The following is a 22,466-nucleotide window of genomic DNA, read 5'->3' as shown; positions in this document are numbered from 1 at the left end:
TTTTGTGTGTCCTTTGGGTGTGTGTTTTTTTTTTTTTGTTTTTTTTTAAAACATAAGCCAGAGGTGGGAATCAGTAGAGGATCCACAACACGATATTATCATGATACTTAAGTCACAATTCTATATAATTGCGATTTTAAATTTGTTGTGATATGTGATAAAATATATTGCGATATATTGCGATTTATTCCATTGTAAATTATGTCCCCCACAGGAAAACTTTGTCAACATCTGTGTTATCTAGTAATAAAGTTTTCAAACTGCACGTAGTGGACTGAAAAAGCATGTGATTATATAACTCTAGTAGGCTACCTAAAGACTAATTTGTATTTACTAATATAATTGAAAAATCAATACTTGGCACTGTGTGACGATGCGATATTGCCATATCATGATATAATATCGCAGTATTATGCTGTATCAAGTTTTCCCCCACCCCTTTAAGCCATTAGCGGTTTCTAGCACACCCTAACATGTACTTAACATTTATTATTTCATGAATTGGATTAATGTGTGTGAGACAAATGAACCAAACTCAACTAATAATCAGTATCACTTCTCATATCAGCTCTTACATACACTGAATGACAACATGTATCGCTGCCTAATCCCTGCTTCCTACAGTCTCCAGCACAGGGGAGCTGCCAAACTCTACACTACTTAAAAAAGCTCTTATTTAGTAGCTAAAAATGTGTCTCTGCGTGCTGATACGGGTTGTTGGGAGCAGAGTTGGATGGCAGGAATGTAAAGACGCCCAGCTCTCCTTTCTCTGTTATTGAGTTATTACAATCAGTCTTTAGAGAAAAGAGGGCCTTCTTTAGTTCTTTCAACTTGCTGCTTTGCTAACTTCAAACCCTTAAAGCTCCTACAGTGCATCATCTGCCTCTCTGTATTGCTTCCCTCAGATTGGGCTGTGGCTCTTGAAGTTTTCTACCTGTTCTCTGAGCTCTTTGAGACTTCCCAGCCTGCACAGAGTTTGTCAGATTTCATAAAAGGGAAAGCTGTTAATGCATGCATCGCATGTTCTGACCCTCCCCAACAGTTGCGTCTTTTTGAAAGTGTAAACCTTTCCTGTTCAGATCTATCTTGCCCAGAGAGGAAGAGCAACTGTTACGGGAGCAGAGCAATTGTTTTACTTACTGAAGTAGTAGGGAGAGGACGACAGTTTTGAAAAACAGTCACATCCAGATGGAGCTATCATCTTCCCCTCGCTATTTCACCGGTTTGTGGATAACTTATAATGTTCATTATCTTGAAAACGTTTTCCTCTTACAGTTAATTATACCCCATTTTGATAAGTGGATGACTATTATGTCCTCTCTAATATATGAAATAGAGGATTAAATGATTTCAGGCTTCAAGTCCTGATGATCACACCATGACTAGATTGTCAACCCTCTGGTGAAGTCGTGCGATCCTGGGCCCTAGACATAAAGGAAACGCCTAATTAATCTATTATTCTCATTTATAATGAAAGAGTGTGGCCAAGTTGATAAAAAAAACTCTCTTGATTCAGGAAAGTGAATGTCAGGGATATGAGAAACTGAACTTTTTGCTGGTGCGATGGTTTGGAGGGCAGAGGAGGACGCTGTTAAAGGTATGTGTGTGCTTTGGTGTTTGTGTGTGTTGAAGTGTAAGATTCAGGAAAGCGTGAGTGCATTCAATAAGTTGCTAATGCCACTGAAGGACAATCACAGATGGAGCTCCTATAATAATTAATGTGAGCATGGCAGGGTTCCAAACTCTGGGAAATAACCAAAGTGTGTTTGATCCACCCGCTTGTCTTTAATGAAGTGCAGGAGGCTAATTCAGTGCACAGATTTAACTTCATTACTGCAGGTGAGAGGAGCCTTCGTCTTACTACACAGAAAAGAAGGAATGAAAAGGAAACCGGTGCCGGATGGAGACTGCGTCACCTACTTTCAAATACTCTGGTCTCTCAAACTGCCTCTTCTCTATACGCAAGGCAAGGTTTTTAATTTGTTCCATAATAGAATTCATCTCAAGCATCTCTAGCCATTAAGTGTTCTGCATTTGTTGCAGGCTGAAGAGCAGGCGAGTGGGATGGATTTCATTAGGCAATCCGGGGCAACAGAGGAGCACAGAAAGCTCCCTCCTCCCCTTTCCTTTTTATTCTTATTTTAGTATTCCTAACTCTTGATTTCATATGTCATGCTCAGTTTTTCATCCCATCTCTGACCTCTACATCTTACTGGTCTAATGTGCGAGAAAGCTTTTCCTTCTCCCTTCATAGTGCCAGTTAGGCACTTATGGCTTGGGGGGTTGGGGTTGCTGTCCTTTCAGCAGATGTATTTTACCAAGTGAAACTCTGAGCTTCATCATTTTTGCCTTCTCTTGGTCATTTGCCCATTTATTATTACCTCATCTGCACCATCTGCCCCTTCTGGGGGCAACATCAGGTCTTAGTGGACCTCTCACTGCATCTTAAAAGCATTAACTGTGGGTGGGAACTGATGGATGGTAATGGCCTATCTCAACGTAACGTCCCTAAGCGCCTCTCAAGTGGGTTGCGGGCTTCTTCCAGGTCAGAGGAAGAGCTAAGATGTAAGTAAAATGTCATCGAGATCCATGAGTAAGAGAGAAAGAAAACCAAGTAGATTAAGGTTTCTTTGCTTTGGATTTTAGAAGTGATGCAAATTGCTGTTTTTTAGCATTTTAAAATCAGAATAACAAACCTATGCAGATCCAGTGGGCGGCAGTAAACTGGAAGTATCAGTGAGGGAGTGAAGAGACAAGTAGGCAGAAGGGAAATAGAGAAAGTGAAAGAGGAGGACAGCACAGGACAGGGAGTTTGAAGACAGGGGGGCCTAGGGCACCGGCATCCCTAAGTTGGCCCCTGGGGGATTCCCTCTCAGATAAATGGGAGAATCTCATTGGGAATGTGACTTAACGCCCAGGAAATGGTCATGTTTAATTTAACAAGCAGATGGCAGGGGCATCTGAAGGGGGGTATACAGAGCCAAAGACACTGATGAAGCAACAAGCCTGCCTGGAGGTTTCTCACAGCCTACAGCTCTGGTACAACTGAGAGCCAGTCTACTCCATGACAGAAATCTTCTGTGTTGATGCAAAACACAGAAGACCAGATTAAAATATGAGAAAAGAGCACAGCAAAAACAAGCATGGAGTGGATTCACTTAGACATAGGTCTTGTCGGTGTAAATACCAGTATAAAGTAAAAGAAATCACCTTAAAATCAAAGCATAATGGTACATGTAACTAAAAGAGCCCTTAAATAAGACCAAGAAATGATGGTGTTTGTAGCAGTGAGACATTGATTGGGGTTTTTAGTGTATAATATAATTTTAATGATGCACCGATTCATTGGCTGCACTGTACATCAGTATCGGCCAATATTCTCCTCATTGACTGCCATCGGCCTATCAGCAAATAAGATTACATTCATCGATGGCAGTGGCCAATTTGTCTGTTTCACATCAATTTTGAGCATGCAAAAAAGCAGGGCTCAAGACTAACGCCGTCCCGTGGTCCCAGGGACAAATGGAGATCTTCACTAGGACACCTTCAGGATGAAATTATGCAGTAAACTCACTATCAATGAGTTGGCGGCGCACCCTGTTGTTTGCCTAATGATGCTACAATGTGACCAACGAATTATGATGTGTTCAAGCTCTGTAAAATTGCCCATTATAACTTTATCATGATGCGTTCAAATGTAATCATGTAAAATGTAGTTTTGGGCGAGAAACTTAAATGTTTGAATGTTTTCACAGCAATATAAAATGGATATAAAAGAGGGAATTATGATATATTATGTATACTAAAAAGGTTTTTGAAGCAGTTTTTTAAGATGTTTTTTATGTGAAAGGTTGTTTCATAAATGTGTATGAATAAATTTGTGCTGTTTCAAAAATAATATGAATGACTGAATGACTATAGAACAAAGATTTCTTTGTTTCCTTGGCACAAAGAGGAACTGATTAACGACAGAAACAAAATGACAACATAAAAAAATCAGTATCGGCTATTGCCCAAATTATTTTAAACATCAGTATCGATATGGGCCCAAACTTTCATAATTGGTGCATGCCTATGAAATTTGTATAATACTGAATTTCATGCCTGCTTTTGTAGATGTTGATTCAGTAGCTCACAATGTCTTCAAAATGAATCCGCAATAGGTTTCTTTCAGATGCTAAACGTTAAATATGCTATGAAAACAACTGACTGTAAATTACAACCCAGTGTAGCCCACTGCTCACTTTATATTCAAACTGCGACTTTGCATTCTGTATTCTGGATGCAGTGATACAGAAATGTCATGACAGCATGACTCATGTTTTGATGGTTGCACAAGAATTCTTATAAGTTATACAGTATTTAGAATTTTTAAGAGTTAAAACAAGGAGACGCTCTGCTCCTAAACTGTTCCTTTTTTTTCTTCCAGTGCAATATGCTCGTGCCGGAGGATCCCAAAACAACATTACTTTCCGCCTCATCCGTGCTGTAAAACAATATGACAACAAACTGTCAACACATAAGGTTGTGCTGTGATGTAGTTCTAACACTGAGGAATCTTGCATGATTTAGATTTAGTTGAGTTTCTGTGAATGGGAGCCACAGGAAACACACACACACACTGAGAAACCAAACGCTACCAGGAGGTAAAAAAAAAAACAAAACAAAACAAAAAAAACCTTTGTGGTGCTTTCATGTCACAGAGTTCTTGGAAAGGCATAGCTTTTGTGTTTGTTGTGAGTAGAGAGAGGTGATTGTGTGTCTGTCTTGCCTCAGGTAGTCCCTGCGACAGAGGATGAGGTTGGCTTTCGTATAGAGGGTGGAGCCCACCTCCCCCAGGCGGCAGTCACAGCAGGCACATTTGAGACAGTCCTCATGCCAGTATTTGTCCAGGGCCTTGAGCAGGTAGCGGTCTTTAATCTTGCGATTGCAGCCAGCACACCCCTTCTGTTTCCCTTTGGGCTGGACGGAGAGCATCGGCACACCTGTAGTGATAAGGAGACAAACAGCCATGCGTGATTTACGGCCCAGGAACACGAGTGACTTTTCATGTTCTCTTTTTGATAAGCCGGCTGCTTCTCGAGGCGTCTAAGCCTGGCCTCGCGCGTGGCCACAGCACACTGCCTACCTGCTTCATATGCATTAAAGAAAACATTCTTCCATGTAGATAGGCGCACAGGTCACATTGGACTACAAAGCCCTGACTTACTTGTTCCACTAAGAACATGCTGTAATACAAAAGTTACATGATCAGTTGCAGCAGGTTCCAGAGGAGGGGGCACGTCTGGTGTATTTCTCAGGATAAAAGACACAATGTTTATTTTGCTTACTGTGGTATTTACAGCGAGCTGTGTAGTACGTTAGTTACCTGCCATTTCATCAGAGCCCATTTCACTCAACTGTCCACAGCTGTAAAAGCTCCTCATGGGCTTTGTTTGGTATAGATTAACATTAACCTTTTAAAAAGCCTCTGACCACAAAAACGTTGCTACCAGACCCCAGTGAGATATGTTATGGCCTAAGTGCCTTTTAGCATACACTCACTCTCTGTGTTTCCTACATACACACACACATTTGCACACACAAACCACAAACACACACACACACACACACACACACACACACGGTGTTCCCTACTCACAGCATTACAGCCTTTCCTCCTTTTACACTTATCTGTACTCATGTGTCTGCAACGAGCAAGCCTAAGTTACCAAACTCGCAAATTGCCCTGCTGTCACGCAGGTCCCCTTTAAGCGTGCCTTTTAGCCTCCTAAAGGACAAATAAAGTCCATTTAATAACTGCACTAAACACTAATAGTCTATGTGTGGTTGACATTTGTGTTTGGACTAAAAGCCCCCCTCAGGCCACTGCTGGTACAGAGGCAGGGGCGCGCAGCTCCCCTCTGTAGCACTAACAGGTCTGCCACAGCTGAAAGCACAAGACAACAGCTCTTAAGACACTCTCTCACACACTGAGCTATTGATCCATCTAAAAGAACACACAGTGGACGCCACTTGCCACTCTACTTTCAAAACACATTTCTCTCTCTCTCTCTCTCTAAAAAAAAAAAGACCGGACACTCTGCATCACAGGGGGTTAGGCCAGCATTTTGTATGTGTGGGCATCTATAAAGGCCTGTTTTAAAGACATGTTACGCTGAGTTTTATATGAAATGTCACTGTTACACTGTTGCACTCCGGAGCCATGCGCAGGTACATTTTGTCCAGACCAGATAAAAGTTTTTATTTCCTTTTCATTAGCAGGAAAGTATGCACAGTACGTTGCTATAGTGCAGTGTAAAGTGTGAATGGGGTCATTCTGTAGTTAGCGCTGCCATTTTACAGTAACTCATGTGGTTTGCTCAGTGATAAACACAACCTCAGCTGGTAACAAGGGACTGCTTCACTCTGAGCACTGTTTTTCTCTGCTGAGCCTGTCAAGTTTGTTCTCTTTCACAAAAACCTTATACCACTTTTCAAAGGACTTCTTTGGACTAGAAAAGCGCATTTTCTCTCTCTCCATCTTTCTGTCTCTCTTACACGCGCGCACACACACTGACACACACATATCTTTGCACCTAAATGGACTCACAAAGTACCTTATTGGATCCAGATTTGCTCTGCAATTTTTGGCCATCCACACATCAATAATGCTATGAATGTAATATAATTAGCATTTCCCCTTTTAAAAAAGAGGTGAAAGAAATAGGAGAGCTTGTTAGTCAAATTTATGGCTTTGGTTTATATGTCAGTAAGTGCTCTGGTGGTGTTGAGCCGTCTTATTTCTTTATCAGAAGTGGAAAGGGGAGGCTAATTGGTCCGGTGCTGGTGATGGGAGCCATCAATTAGTGTTCTGCCTGCCCTCCAGCTCCCTCACCTCCCTCCCTCTCCAAAACAGGCCCCTTGAAGCTGGCACATTAGGATCACAAAACCTGCTATAAATACCAATGTTCAGTGTAAATGAAGCTAAAAAGCTTCAAATTCAAGCCACACTGGCTAAGGGCGGACTCTTCTACCTGCATTTCATGGCTTGTTAGGGGAGCTCTCTGCAGGTATGCCAACAGTGCTCGCCTGACAGACTTCTACAGAACTAAAAACAGTCTTAATGAGGAGAGAGAAAATGCCTGTGCGTGTGTGTGTGTATGCCTATGTACATGTGTGTGTGCGCTTCAGAGCTTGTGCAAAGAAAACGAAAGGAGTTGCTGCAATTCCCTCGGGGATCACAAAAATCTTTAATTTGCCTTTTATGACACCTAATTAGTTATTCTACTCAAAATCTTTGCTTTAAATAAGAGAACTAATTATACAAAAAGGTCGTTCCTCCACCTCCAGAGAACTACCCCTAATTGGTTGAGACCACCACCTGCCACACACTCCTTAAACATATCACGTGTGTGTTTTACATCACGTTTGAAAAGGCCAAAGCTTAACCTATCCTGGAATTACTGTATGCAGCTCACCTCCTCCTATTGGATGCACACTTTGTTTCAAACCCTGCTCGGCACCATTAAAGTGACAACACTGTTTGCAGTGAGTCTGACACTCATATCTTCATGCATACGTCCTGGTCCGTCTGTCCTTCTGGCTCTAAGAGAGATGTCTCAATGGAGGAATGTCTGCCGGGGGAAACAGTATGCACATTGATGCCTCTTTCTTGAAGCCATTGCGGGGAACAAACATGGGTTTGATGTCTTCTACCAAAGCAGCCTCTGGAAAACAGCTTTAATAGTAGTGTAGCAAGCACTAGCTCAAACCTACTAAACAAAGAGCAGTGACAGAAAAAAAAATGAGTGTGTAAAGTAAATGTCTTTTCAATTCCCTTAATGCCACGAGACATTTTCTTGCACCTGTCACCACTCCCGGCGCTATGTGAAACTGTAGAGTAGAACAGAACCTCCCATGCTTGCCACCTCCCAGAAAGAAAAGCTGCATTATGAAAGGAAGCAGCAGACTAGGAGGCAGCCTCCACTTAATCCAATCCATTTAACAGATACAAGTGCCACTGACCTTCCAGTGTCATTTGATGTCACCAAAAGCATGCCTCTCCACATCACGATTCATTCTCCAACAAGGGATGCATTTTACCCCTCAAAGTGGAGAGACAGCACTTGCCCTGCCAAATATTCTTCCTGAGAGGGAATTTAATTTGCCATTAGTACTGTGTGTAGAGGCCTGTCATCTCTCCCCTCTACCATCTACTTTCTTTAAGATTGTATCTTTCAAGAATATGTACAGTTAGTTTTTCTCAGCCCAAGCAGTCTGTCAGAGCATGTATTTTCCATTATAGAGATAGCATCCGATTTCTATGTTACCCCATTTAGACTTCCGTCTTTACAGCTATCAAAAAATCACATCAGTCTGCTAACCTTTTTTGATATATTTAAGGTTTTAGAAGAAAATCCACTGTTTGGAGCACTCAAGGAAATGTTTGAAATTGGAGAACTACAATTATCACATGCTGAAGACAATGCCACAGCTACAGTGGATCTGAGTGGACGAGAGTGTGTGAAGAGAAAGATTTACCCCCCTTTCCCCATGTCATTATCACTTAAATGTTTTGTTGCTATTTTTATAACAAGTGTGCAGGTGCTTGCAGATCAAGCTGCAAACTGTAATGTATACAGGTTTCCTATTAGTCCCTGAGCCATCAGCCACGCTCTGTCATATCATGTGAACTCAAAGAAGATTGGTTGTTGCTTCGGCATCACCTGCAGAACCAGGAAATAATCATAACCTTAACAATAATTCACATTGCCTGATCAATTCTACCCTACCAGGTTTATTGTCTGTATTTCTGCTCTCTCTGCTATTACATACACAGGACTGCAATTAGCAACTATTTTCATTGTCAATTTAATTAATCGATTGCTCGCTTTGTCAATAAGTGTCTTAAAAAAGTGAAAAATTCCCGTCTCATCTTCCACAGCCCAAGGGGATCTATTTAGCTAGGTTGTATGGGTCTAACGATACGTCGATCTGAATCAAAATATCAATTCAATGATCAACGATTTTAGTATTGTCAATGCAAAGAGAAGACATCGACACATATCGTCATATTTAAGATAAGCCTTTATCGTTGAAGTCCCACTGCACGTATGTGTCACCATTTTCATTCGAGCGTACGTCCTTGCTAAACATTCAAACAGTGCTAACAGCTTAGCGCTGAGCAGATCATGGCAAGCTGCCAAGAAAAAGACAATAAGGATATTTTATTTAGAAACAGAAGGGAGAGACGACTCGTTGCTCTGTATATTCAAGCGTAGATCAAAGTCTTGTGTCGGGAAACAGCAGGATCGACAGGAAGGCAATCCAGGCACTCCGAAAAAATAGGAAATAGTAATATGCTTTTATTGTGGTAGCTAAATCATTAAAAGGCTTTCAAAGCATACCTCACAGGTATGTCCCCATCTATACAGTGGCAGGAGCCAATCGGAGGCCATCACATGAGATAAGATAACCAGGAAAAAAAATAAATGTCTAGATATACATACCTATCGTAATAAGGATATTTTATTTACTGTGTCGTATTGATCGCAGGCCTCTGCATTGAATCAACTCAAAAAGGTACTGTGGCAGAGTTTGTCAGCAAATATAGTTTTGTTGCCCATAGAATCAAAATAATATGGTATTTTGATGAAACTTATTTACATCCCTACTAACTTGTTTTATTGACCAACAGTCCAGACCTCCAGAATATTCAGTTAACTATCATGTATGACAAACTAAAGGTTCAAATCCTCATATATGAGACGCTGGAAGCAGCAACTGTTTAATATATTTTAATCAGACCAAATGATTAATCGATTATCAAAATAGTTGCAGACTACGTTTCTGTTGTTCGACTAATAGATTTATTGTTTCTCAGTCTGACGTGTCACCTTCAGATTGCGTGGTTTCTCCGACTAACAGTCAAAACCAAAGTATAATCAATTTACATCGTATAAAATTGAGAGGGACTTATTGATTGCTTATTAAATTATCTGCCAAATAATTTTAAAGTTCTTTGACATCGTTTTTTTGACACATCATCTCAGTTCTGTGAGAACTGAGATGAGAACAAGTGCACGCCGCACAATTGTGAGGAAGTCGACTTCAGACACTCCACACACGATCCCAATGGAACAGCTGCTCTCGCAGGCACTCAGCCTTAATGGCATAGGGGACAGTTACATGTGATTCTGTGTTTTGTTAAATGTCTTTTGATCAATTAAAAGCACTGACGCCATGGTGTGATGCAGACTTTGCTGGTTCACGGGGAGGTAAAGGATCTTGATGAGAATCACTCAGCCTTTCTGACACATGGGGAGGGAGGTGGGCTTTCAAGGAGGGTGGAAGCTGGCCCTGGGTGGGCCTCCTCTCGGGGGCCCCTATAATTCCAACTCCCAGCTGCAGCAAATAAGAGAGGTTTAGCCACCAGCATGGTGAGCACACAGACGACTGGGATGCTCAGGGAAATTAGACACTACATTACCAAATGATTGCATTTAGCTGAAACAAGTGCATTTGTCATCATCATCATCATCATCATCACCATCACTTAATTCAAGCACTCCTGCGTAAGACATCAAGCGGACATTAATTGCCTACGATGAATCTGTTCCACGCGGATACCAGACCACCACACACTAACCCTCCATGACTAAATGAATCATTTAAATAAATCAAAATTATATTATATTATGATTTCATAAGACGAACAATATAAGGACAGTGGAAAATCAAAAACACTATGTTGGCCAAAGCGCTCAGCAAGCCTGCAGTTCAGAAGCCACAGGGGCTGATTTAAAACCTCACTCCCTTTATTTTTCAGCCACCACTGTAAATGCCGTGGCCATGGCAATCCCAAGTAAAATTTGTCCCTAGGCCAAGGTGTCTGCCACGAAGGTTAATAGGGATCTCATGCAGATGTCTTGCCATTGTGTGCATGAATCAGCCCCTTTCATTCAGCTCCCGTCATCGCCGTAATTGAGCCCATAGACACGTTTCTCTTTTGCCAAGACAAAATACAAGACATCTGGTAATAACATCAGCTGGAATACACATGCCAGTTGAAAGCAGACTCATGAGTGTATTCTGAATGATAAGCAAAATAAACACCACTGATTCATTGTGTGATTCATGTCCCTATCCTTAGTTGGAGCATATGCAAGGGGTAGAAGAAAAGATATGCATGAACACACACTCACAGAGAGACACACACACTCCCCCTGTCTCTCTCACATTAAGGAGTTTCTTACAAGGCCCAAGTCAATATTACATTTCATACAGCCTGTTTTTTTTTCTTATAGTCCGCTGTAAGAGTCTTCTATGTTACTGTAAGGCATGCTACATTTCCAGATGGTTGTGTATGAATGCTGGGGTCTGTGAGGTGATTTCTGGGACTGTATGCATGCTATGATTATGACATAATTAACACCCACAGTAAGTGGGAGAGAGAGCAGACAGGGCTGGTGCGGATGAGGAGGGGACTGTTCATTAACAAGATGCACTCTCTCAAACTTTGCAGCTTGCTGTGGCTAATAAGCCCCGGTGAAACGGAGCCCAGCCGTCCCTTGCATTGACCCTGGCACTGCCCAGGATAAGGGAGGGTTTTGTCTCCTGGAATAATTGCTCTTTTCACATGTTACAAGTGTCCTGACCCCCACGGTCGGCAGCCACTTTCCCTACCATAATTACTCCTGATCCGCTCCAAATGAGTCAGCCGCATTAGGGCTGCAATAACACTGGCCCAGCTTCAAGCGCGGCATGGGGAGTCTCAGCAGAGCAGCCTGGAACAGGACTGCCTTTTCTCCCAGCCCACGGTCATTTCCATCACGTCAGAGGTGCATTTCTTACACTTGAAGTCAGCACGAAGGCCCTGGGCCCTTTTCTGAGGCTTACAGAAGGCATTGTTAGCTCCTGGTGCTCACTACTCACTGTGGTTTGGCACCAGACTCCATCCTAATTAACGGAAAACTTCATTAGGGTGTTCTTTCCACACTTTTCAGCCCCCTATTATTTTTAATTTATTCACATGGGGTTAATTAAAAGAAATGTATCACAGAGATATGCAACAGCTTTCTAATTAAATTCATTGCGGCTTTTTTTTTTAAAGACATGAAACTGGCAGAGTTTCCAAATTATTACAGAAGGCGACTTGTTCCAACACTTGGTTGCTCAGTAGTAGGGTGAGATTAGAGCTCTGCAAGGTAAGCTGTCAACAGCAGAGACAGAGTGAGAGAGGGAGCGATGGGGCCAGAAAATGAGAGTGAGGGAGTAAGATGAATGAGGAGGAGGAGAAAAGACACAAACATTCATGGTTTTAATATGCAGGGTTACCCCAAATAAACCCATGAGAGCTCTTAAAGAGGGAGGACTGTCTGAGTGTTGACACAGCGAGGAGAAGATTTGGTATTGCATCTAGCCAATCAAATGTGGGCGTAGTGTCAGGCTTTGTCTGCTGTTGCTCTGAGGTGTTTAGTTCTTGAAACCTGCCATTTTACCATTTTTCATTTAAGCGCAAGCTGTCAATAACCGAGAAGGTGAATGCATCTTCATTTTCAGTCCTCATACAGTAGGAGCCCGATCAACTGACGTTTTTTTTTTTCCTCCCAGAGTCTGAGATTGAATAAAGAAAAAACCCATCTATTCTCAAACTATATACTTTAAAAATTTGATAGACGAGGCAATCTTATCTGCCACTTCGTGATTCCTGGCAAAAACTTAAAAGAAAACCCTAAAAAAAAATCAAACCATTAGACCTGTCACAGCCACCTTCCGCCATCCGGAACAGAATAATGCACAAACACTTTTAGTCCACATTAAAAATGCATTTGGAGAGGAATAAATGTAGCCCTCTAAAGTTTGTGTCACTCACGAGGTCAGGAAGTGATGTACAAAATCCTCCCCACTCCCCAGCAATTACTGCACACTTATTATTTCAAAGGATATGCCAGGAGACAGGTGTGCCATTCAGGGTCCTCAGTGTGTTGAAAATGGAGGGGAAGAAGGAACACCATACTGTGGTGCACTGTGTGAGGCTCTTTAATCTTGAATAATGCAAATTCCCCACAGGGGGCAGTTATTTGGCAGCACTGGCCTCTAATGTCATTCAGGCACCTACTCCCACACCTGATGGGGTAAATAATGAGGGAGGTTGGTTGGGTGCAGTTAGGGAAGAGATCTTCATATAGCCTGGGTGGGTTGGTAAAGTCTCATGTAGTACAGCCTATCCTAAATCTCCCATGAGGGGAATATTGTGGCTGACGTTTGATGTTTCATTAAGAAGATGGCTCGCTTTTAATGAATTCCTTTTAACACTTTTATATTACCTCATAATATAAAGTCCGGCCCGTTTTCCTAACGGAGTAATTCTTGTAACTGGCTAAAATCAAATGGCAATTCAACTAGAGACGACTTGTCAAATGAAATGATATAAAATGAAAGAGGTGTGATTGTAATAATGGAGGTCTAAGGTCTCGGAAACAAGTTCCAGTTAATGTCAGGCTCTGTGTGTGTGTGTGTGTGTGTGTGTGTGTGTGTGTGTGTGTGTGTGCGCGTGCGTGGATGGCGGCTGTCACTCGTCTCTGAATTTGTAGTTGCACACAGCACAGTTAAGCACTGATTAAATCAGCAGCTTCAATATCCAAAACCTAATCTACTAGCTTTAAGAGGGAAAGAACTACCCCCCTTTAATCACAGACTTTAATTAGCTATTTAAGATTTTATTTACTGAAGGTCATCCAATAAGAGATTAGTTTGCAGCAAGTTGGCTCTTATTTAAGAGAAGGCACCCTAGGCTTCTCTATTTACCAACAAGATAGCAGTAATATCTCAAGAAAGACTCCATCCTCCTCTATTTCTCTGGATTCTTGTACTAAAAAGCAGGCTTTTAAAGATGCATGTGCTATTTTGTGTTGGATTAAAACCACATATTGCGTGAGAATGCGCATGAAAACAGAGGAACTTTACTATAGGCCAACCAAACACCAATCCAGTAACATTAAAGCAACGTATGGTTAAACTGCTGTTACGTTCATGTGTGACTGGACTAAATGGCATCCTCTAACTGGGAGCCTGCACTACCAGATAAAGGCAAACAGATCAGAAATGCAAAAGGAAACCCATAATATATCTCTGTCTTGAGGCCAAAGTTACTTTTCTCTCTGAATACTGCAGTGGGAATACAGCAGAGTGGTGTTTGAAAGATATTTACAGTGAAACAACTCTGAAAGTCTAAAAGCCCCGCTAGCAGCCCCTAGAGGCTGTGCTGCTCCTTACACCCACAAGAACAAAGTGTTTCACTGACCAATCAACACTGTCATCCTCAGAGCCACACACTCACACAGGCAGGGCCAAAAAACAAATGAAAAATACACTCAGCAACAACGATCGGGGGCTTTGGCAAATGGGAAACATGGCATCGGCAAGAATTCCTGCTGGCACTGTGATGTGTGCACTATAGAGGGAACACAGCAGGCCAGTTCAGACAGCTGAACTCTGAAGCTATATTATTACAATAATACTGTATTGTATTATTTCTGCAGGTGTCCATTTTTCCCCTTGTTTAACATGAACCAGTGCTAATCAAACCAATCAACACCTGAGTCATACAAAATTGTTAACCGCAACTTTCAGACCGCTCCACATTTGCCATGAGAAGCTGATGAAACACTTATTTTCATGTAACACATTTTACACATGTCCACACCCTAAAATCCAAGACAGTTTCTGTGTCTTCCTACTCCCATCAGAACGAACACTCATGTGCACACTAGACCAGTCACCAGTCAGCACTGTTTTTCAGGCCAAGGACCGCTTAGCTAACAGAGACAGAGCAGGGACCCCATACTAGCTACATATGTTGCATAAATTGAGTTGCATATTAAACTGCGCCCACTGTAGGGCAGCTGAAAGTACCATGTATAAACATACTATTTTCATGGTGTGTACAGTACGAAGCTATTTAAATAATTATTTTTAGATTCCTGTATTCATACATAATGTTTGTTTCTGAGGCGTGACGGTGTTTAAGAGTGTCTTGCGTGAAGAGTTACAAGCGCTCACAAGAATGTTCATACAGTTGAAATAATAATACGGCTATTTGGCTAATATGTTTCAATAGTACGTGACACTTAATAGTTCACCGTGCTGTTATGGACAGATGCCGCACAGTGATTTAGCATTAGCTTGCTAACATGAATACACAAGGATAGGGTAGCAGTTAGCGTATTGTCAATGTTGTGTCCTGTAAATTAAATAGGATTTTAGAAACACGCCAACTTATCTTTGCTAATGATATACTGGATTTGTGATATTGTGTATTTCCAGACATATTTTATTTTTTGAAACAAGCAAACAAACATATATCACGGGACACTAATTTGGCGGCCCCCCTGAAGTAACTCTGAGGACCCTTTAAGGGTTGTGGACCTTCTGTTGAAGAAGCAGGAGCTAGACAGAAAAAATCATTTATCAGCTCACTGCAGATATATCAATGATTAGTAACATGACATTTTAGAAACAATACCAAAGTAGGCCTCTATTGGTCAAGGTATCATACCTCCTAAAATATCGATACTGGTATCAAAACTGGCTTCAAAAATCCAGTATCATTCAGGCTGTAATACACACAAACACACACACATGTCTATGCGTATGCACAGCCCTGCCTTTCATTTAAACAAATATGCGTCAAGAGACTGTTTCAGGAGGGATTAAAAAAGACCTGTTTAATAAAGGCTGAATAATAGTAATGAATAATGCACCATAGTAATGAAATAAATATGTGAAATTCACATTTATTCTGGGTCTAAAATCCTTCCAAACGTGTCATTTATGCCACATGTGTTTGATTTCCACTGAGGCTTCACTGTACAAAGTGCTCGCGCTGCCTTAGAGTGTAACAGGTGACGTGATATTTTATAACTGCAGGTGGAATATGAAGGTTTCTCCTCAGAAACATTTTTTTGGGCCATTTTGACACTTGCACTCAGCTGCCAAAGAACTGTAGCTGGTGACATTGTAGTTTTGACATCTGCTCATCTCAAGAACTTTGCTGCATGTCATTCCCCTTTCCCATCTTTCTCGTCTTCTTCGCTAAGCCTATGGTGACAGAATAAAGGAGAAATTATTTTCCGCAGAGAGCAAAGAATAAGCTTTACAGAGTGCATCAGAACGCCAGACAAGTCAGAACAGAGAGCACGCAATGGGTAAACAGGTGAATAAATAACTTTATGTGAAAAAAACAAACGAGATGTTGTAAGAAACGTGTGTGTGTGTGTGTGTGTGTGTGTGTGTGTCTGCTGAGGCATCAATGTGTGAATACTTTTTTTTCTCCACGTCAACATGAGTGTAGTTAGCAGCATGCGAGAGTCAGCTTCGCAGTGACAAGTGGCAGTGACACCTGCCTCCAACAGGTTCAAACACATGAAAATCTGACAATATATATTAGTGACAATATTATACGGATAATAGTGTCGCAGACAGTTTTGTAAAACAATATGCAACCGGGCAGAGGATCTCTCCTTTCCTCCTCAACTACCTGTCAGACTTTTAACACATATATCGATTTAAAAAAAAAAAAAGGTTTCATGTTTCTATTATAATAAAGCGTTTGTTCAACCCCCACCCCAACAGTTTTAATATATAGTGATAATAGTTGTATGATACCGTGATATTGTGAGACCATTACACTTTCTGAGACCGTTATCGTATCGTAAAAATCTCATGCCATTGCAACCCTACCCGATAATCATCAGAATATAATTAAAACTTTTAAAATGGCACTAAGAGTGAGAGAGGGAACACTTTACCTTACATTTTGTTGTTTATTGCATCACAGATGGGACAAAAATCTAATTTAGTTAGAACAATCATTCTTAAAAAGGCAGGCTTTTCAGCAGTTTGAAATGGTATCATATCTTTCAATATGAAATATGCCAATCCGTGATTAAGATCTTTTGTGTCTTTTGAGTTTGGTGTGTATGCAGCCTGCTTTTGTAGAGTCTCTTTTATTGCTGGTCACCCAGCAGTCTTTTTGGGTGCTGCTGGACACCGTAAGATTATCCCAATATTGAAATTCACCACCATCAACTTACTGTGTTTTTTATCATGATACACGATAAAATCATGTATCGTCCCATCTCTAATATATATACGTATATGGTGGCTCATTGTCATTAAAGCTGGATTACATGCTGGTACATATTTTTACACCAGCTCAACTATAGATGAGGTTATTGGGGTTTATTTTGTGCAGGTGAGAGTAGTTTTGCCCCTGTGCAACATCAACATTACTTCAGTCTGCATTTGTCTCAGAGCTCGTGATAAGACTCTGGGTTCCTCTAAGGTGGTGTAAAGATTCATCTCAACTTGTCAGCATTTTTGTGGAATTCGTGAAAGGTTTCATTGTAACATTGGACTGATGTGTATGTGCCCTTGCGGCTTAGAGTTCCTTATTTGTTCATATAATTTTCAACGTGGCAGCTCTATCTCTGCAACCTTCACCACGCTCACGCGCACAACTCGACAATATACCAGACATTCCTGGTGACATTGAAAAAATCATTCTGAGTGAATAAGAGGGTCAGACTTTGGACAAGACAACAGGGATCGTTCGCTCCCTGTGATGCATGTGGCAGCCAGATCTTGTTGTGAGAATTTGTGTGATAACATGGCGAGCATGTGGCCTCTGGCAATAATAAAAGGGATGCTCTTACAGCTCAAAAGTGCATAATTGAGTTTGTGTGCCACGCTGATGAGTGCAGCCATTTACATCAAAGGCAGGTGGGCGCGCTCGCTAACACGTGTCTCTTAAGTCTCAATTCAGCCCCTTTGAATTCCACTAAGATTATGGGAAATGATACACAGCTCGAGCACTTGTAGATGTGAAACGATCAGGGCTGATAGGGATCTGGAGGTTTAGTGGTGACAGACGAAATTGTCCCCAGTAAAGAATTCTGAATTTGTAATATCAGAAACAGATTAGACGGAATTAAACACTCACAGCTAAAAATGGTATAAATGTGATTTTGTGTTAATAAATGAGAGCAGCTTTAGTCTAATATGCAATGAGGGCGCAGAACATGTTACATGTCAGTGCGGAGTGGATAATGTTACAATCACATCTGTGTCAGAGGAGATTCATACTGCATGTTGTGGTGATATTTTGTTATGTGTGTGCTGATAAATAAAAGGAGATTTTCCTGCATCCATTTTTTTTTGCCCAGGTGAAACTCGTAACTGTTTAAAACACACACTGGCCTCCCTCAGCTATCTATGTTTAAGACAAAATTGGAAAAGTACTGCTAAGGCGATGCAGGTGTCTGTAATAAAGCTTTTTTAAAAGAAACTGTGGTGACTTAAGAAATATCAAACGAAGCAATGTGTTTGTAATATTGTTCACGGCCCAGAGCACAAAAACCAGACGTAATTTCAATATTTGAAATGGGCAAGTTTAATTTTGAAGTTAGAGCAAACCAATAAGCTGAGAAAATAGCAAATACAGGGGAGCAAATTGCATTCCTTTGGAAAAGTGAAAAGACTTAAGGAACATATAAAAGTAATCTCCAACTGGAAATTAGAAATCAACCCTCAGAAACCAAATAACAGAAAAGAAATATTACTGTCCACTTTCTAAATCAATATAACATCGCTACGAGACAGTATTACCATGGTAACACCGGTAAAGAATGAAGCAATTCTTATTATTTCAAAATAAAAATCGGAGCCTGAAGCCCAAGTTTTATTACAGCAGCCGACAGATCACCAGTCTGTATTCATCTGAAGCGTTGCTTTTCAATCACATGCTTTATGAATGTACAAATTTCACTGGACAGGATGATAACAGGGTCATAAATTAACAAGCAGAGGTAACCAGAAATGTATCAGGAGCTGGAGGATATTTCTTCTGCACAGGTCTGCAAAGAGTACACTGTAGTTGTGTTAATGTTCAGCAAAAATATGCCTTCAGTGTGGACTCACTTGCTTCTCCTGCAGTTGGTACGAAGGAGGAGAGAAAATGGCTGAGTTGCTTTTTCCCTCTCAAATTAGACGCAAATTGGAACCTTCATATCGCAGGGTGAAATAAAATGTTGACACAGAATTGGTACATGTGTTGCTATTCATTACCAACTATGACCTGCATATTAGGTCACTTCACAGAGCAGTGCCTGTATTCCTTTTACAGTCCTCCTCCTCCGTGCTTTCTGACTCAGTGCTTTACCAGAAAGTGCACATTATAAGTTAATGACTGCGTCACCTGAGAGTGTGGTGATAAGTTTACAATGCGCACATAACATGTGATGCATGATATGAGCAGGGAGCTACATGTCACGTGAAAAAAATATAAGGAACATTTTAGGTTTTGATCGCCTGATGGCAGTCTGTCTTAAATGTTATATTAAACTTTTGACTCCCCAGAGGGAAATGGTGTGTAACAGGCCGATTTTCTCAATGAAGCTAATGTAAGGGGTCACGTATATTCATTTCTGGTGACTGCTTTTGTTGCACAATTTGTTGCAGACGTTTCAAAAAGAAGTCAGAGTTCAAAAAACAGCCTGCCAAACAAGCAGCAGCACTACTTTGTTGCCAGCCAGGATGGCAGGCTTTAAACACAAGACCAGACACACTGATGATCTGTTTTATGGGCCACATAAGGACTGAAATATGAACACTTAAGCAGCACGCGCAAACACACACAGTGGACATAACAGTGAATCAATCAAGAGAAACAGACAGTAATCACACACACATACACCCATGTGGCCACCCAAAAACACTGACCCACACACACCTCCCTCTCCACATATGCACGCATTTATTTGTGCAGGCACTAAGTGGATACATCAGACAAGAAGGTTGAATTGACAAGCCTATAACTTTAGAGCCAATAAACGCTAAGAGGCACCACAATGAAAGAGACCAGATCCGAGCAGCTCTGTTGACAACCTGGCCAAAATGCTGGAGCTGCTGGTCGGGCCCAGCAAATAAAGGGTGAAGCTTTTAGGCAATGAGCAGCAGGTGATCTCAGCTTTTCTGCAAGTCCTAATGCTCCTAAAAGCCACTCTCCCTGGTTCTGTAATTGGGCATCAGTAGTTAATGTAGTATTGACTGCATTACATGCTCCTGTGCATCCTTTCCCACTAATGCCATTTGCATCACCTTGTACATTTACCATATTGCTTAGCCAATAACTGTTAAAAGCAATCTGAATCATGAATCATATAGGGAACTTTTAGCTAGACAGACATCCAAAGGAGACAATTTACAGTTGAGTTAATTTGAGTACATTTGCAGCACAACATGGATTCAGCCAGACAGACCAATTTATGTCCCTGCCGCAATCCTTTTATTGGTTTTTAGATGTGTAAGTGAAAGGATGCTCTGCTAAGAGATATGAAATATCCATTTTCAAACATAAATAATGGGTTACAAATGCATCCATTACTTTTGGAGGAGGAGGAGGAGCAGCCATGGATAAACTCAAATGCACAAAGGCTATGCACTGTACTTTGAGGAACAACACAAAAATGTGTGCTTTAAGGTTAGTGGAGGTTGTATTTGTGCATGTCAGCCGGTGGTCAGCACTCAGAATACTCTTAAAGGAGGAGGATAACTTCATTTCAGAGCACAGACAGCCTTCAGTGCTACTTACAGTCATTGTATGAATTTAATCATTATGTTGTATAAATATATTTAAATGCATGAGCACCATTTAGACCTGAATGTGATAAATGCGCTGCACATCTCAACATCAGTCTAATCCAAAATGGGACGTCATTAGAGGCGAGTTTGATTTAAATTAAAATTAATTAGATTGCCTCACCCATTAACCTAAATACATTGAAATAGATAAGTAATGCAAGTAGGCCTATTTGGATGGAAAGTGAGTGAACGTTGCACGGCGCTATCCATAATTTGCAATCAAGTTAAAAGCACTCTGCTGTCATCTCCCATCCCGTGGTGATGTCAAAGGCTGCCTCGCTAACTTCACAGACGCAAAAAGCACTTAGAGGAAGAAAGAAAAGAGGAGCCACATGCACTGCAGCGTCTGTGGAGTATCCTCAAACTCTGGGCTGCACACCAAAAAATAAAAAAATAAAAAATAAAAAAAAATTACAAAATCTGCTCTCAATAAACATGCAACTCTTCTCCCCAACTAAACTGCAGTTTAAGGCAGGGGGTATTTGTGTCTAAGTGCAGCCTCAACTTCATGGTACAGAAAGCAGACACAGTGTTGGAGGTTTGTTCGCGGAAACACGGAGCCTGTCGTGACTAAATGGGTTTGAAAAAGCCAATATAAAGCGGAGGCTGCGGGTGCGCAGGGTCCGGGGCGACGGGAGACACTTAACGTGTAAAATGTCAGTAGTTTGCCGCGTTACTCCCCAGGTTATAGCATCCTACAGTCGGAGATGTTACTCACCCTCTTCCTTGTCCAACACCATCGTCCTGAGGAACGAGGAGTCCTTCCCCGGGCGATCCGTCCTCGGCTCCAGCAGGCTGCACCGCTCGGTCTGCTCACAGCTTCTCCTGGAAATGGCTTTGAAACGCGCGGTTGACTAGACTACGCCTCGATAAACCAAAACCCTGGAAAGATGAATTGCCGTCTGCACGTTTTTTTTCTTCCTCTCTCTCTCTCTCTCTTCTCTTCTCCTATCAATAATAATTCATACACGGAATACGGCGAGATACGCGGCGAGATCCCCCTATCCGGACTGAAGTGCAACGCAAATAAATCGCGATCAAACAGCGTTGCTTGCTCTTGATAAATTCCATGCGAATAAGAAAAAAGGCAAAACAATGAAAAGCGATATAAATCTAGTGTCGCCTATCTGTAAGTGTGCACACACGGACGGATCAGACGCTCAGACTGAACGGCCGAGCTCCCCCCTTCGCTGTTAATATTCTCTCTTTCCCGTTCTCATTTGCTCCGAAACAACAACTACATTCAAACAAATCCAATTGCAAATCTGACAACTGCTAAAAGCAAACTCACGCCGCCTCTCTCCTCCAGTTTATGTGCCGCGCTCGCCTCTGCTGCTACTGAATAAATGCGCGCAGCTTCCAGAGACCCTCGGATTCCCCTGTTAATTAAATCAATTCATTATGCTCAGATCTGATTAGCAGCCCTTCCCCCCTCTTTGAATCAATTATTCAATACACAAACATAATTGCTTGTGCCAGAGGTGTCTAAGTATTAGCTTATTTAACTCCAAGGACACTAATTACCCCTAGGGCAAGGGAACTTTTCTCATTAATTCTGACAAAACACAAAAGCACAGCTAAGGGAAAGTGTGTGTGTGTGTGTGTGTGTGTGTGTGTGTGTGTGTGTGTGCGCGCGCCTGCCAGTCTGCTGAACGTGCGTGATAGAGAGGGAGCAGGAGAGAGCGCGCATGCACGTAAGGTTGTATTGATGCACGTGCGCACGGACGCGGGTGCGCGTGTGTCAGAGAGAGAGAGAGGGAGAGAGAGAGAGGGAGAGAAGG

General features: G+C 41.6%; 1 protein-coding gene across 1 annotated transcript in view; it reads right to left on the bottom strand.

The window, feature by feature from the left end:
- Nucleotides 1-22,225, bottom strand: part of lmo1 (LIM domain only 1) — a 31,858-nt gene extending 9,633 nt beyond the window's left edge. The window contains exons 1-2 of the mRNA XM_049601053.1: nt 21,404-22,225; nt 4,772-4,985 (exon numbers count right to left, since the gene is read on the bottom strand). Of these exons, the coding sequence (XP_049457010.1) occupies nt 4,772-4,985; nt 21,404-21,425 (236 nt within the window). The 5' untranslated portion in view covers nt 21,426-22,225. The remainder of the gene's footprint in view (nt 1-4,771; nt 4,986-21,403) is intronic.
- Between the last annotated feature and the right edge of the window lie 241 nt (nt 22,226-22,466).

The sequence above is a fragment of the Epinephelus fuscoguttatus genome, linkage group LG2 (assembly GCF_011397635.1).
Source record: "Epinephelus fuscoguttatus linkage group LG2, E.fuscoguttatus.final_Chr_v1".
Taxonomy (NCBI): Eukaryota; Metazoa; Chordata; class Actinopteri; order Perciformes; family Serranidae; genus Epinephelus; species Epinephelus fuscoguttatus.
The sequence above is the reverse complement of the archived record's forward strand: the minus strand, read 5'-3'. Positions and strand labels throughout refer to the sequence as shown.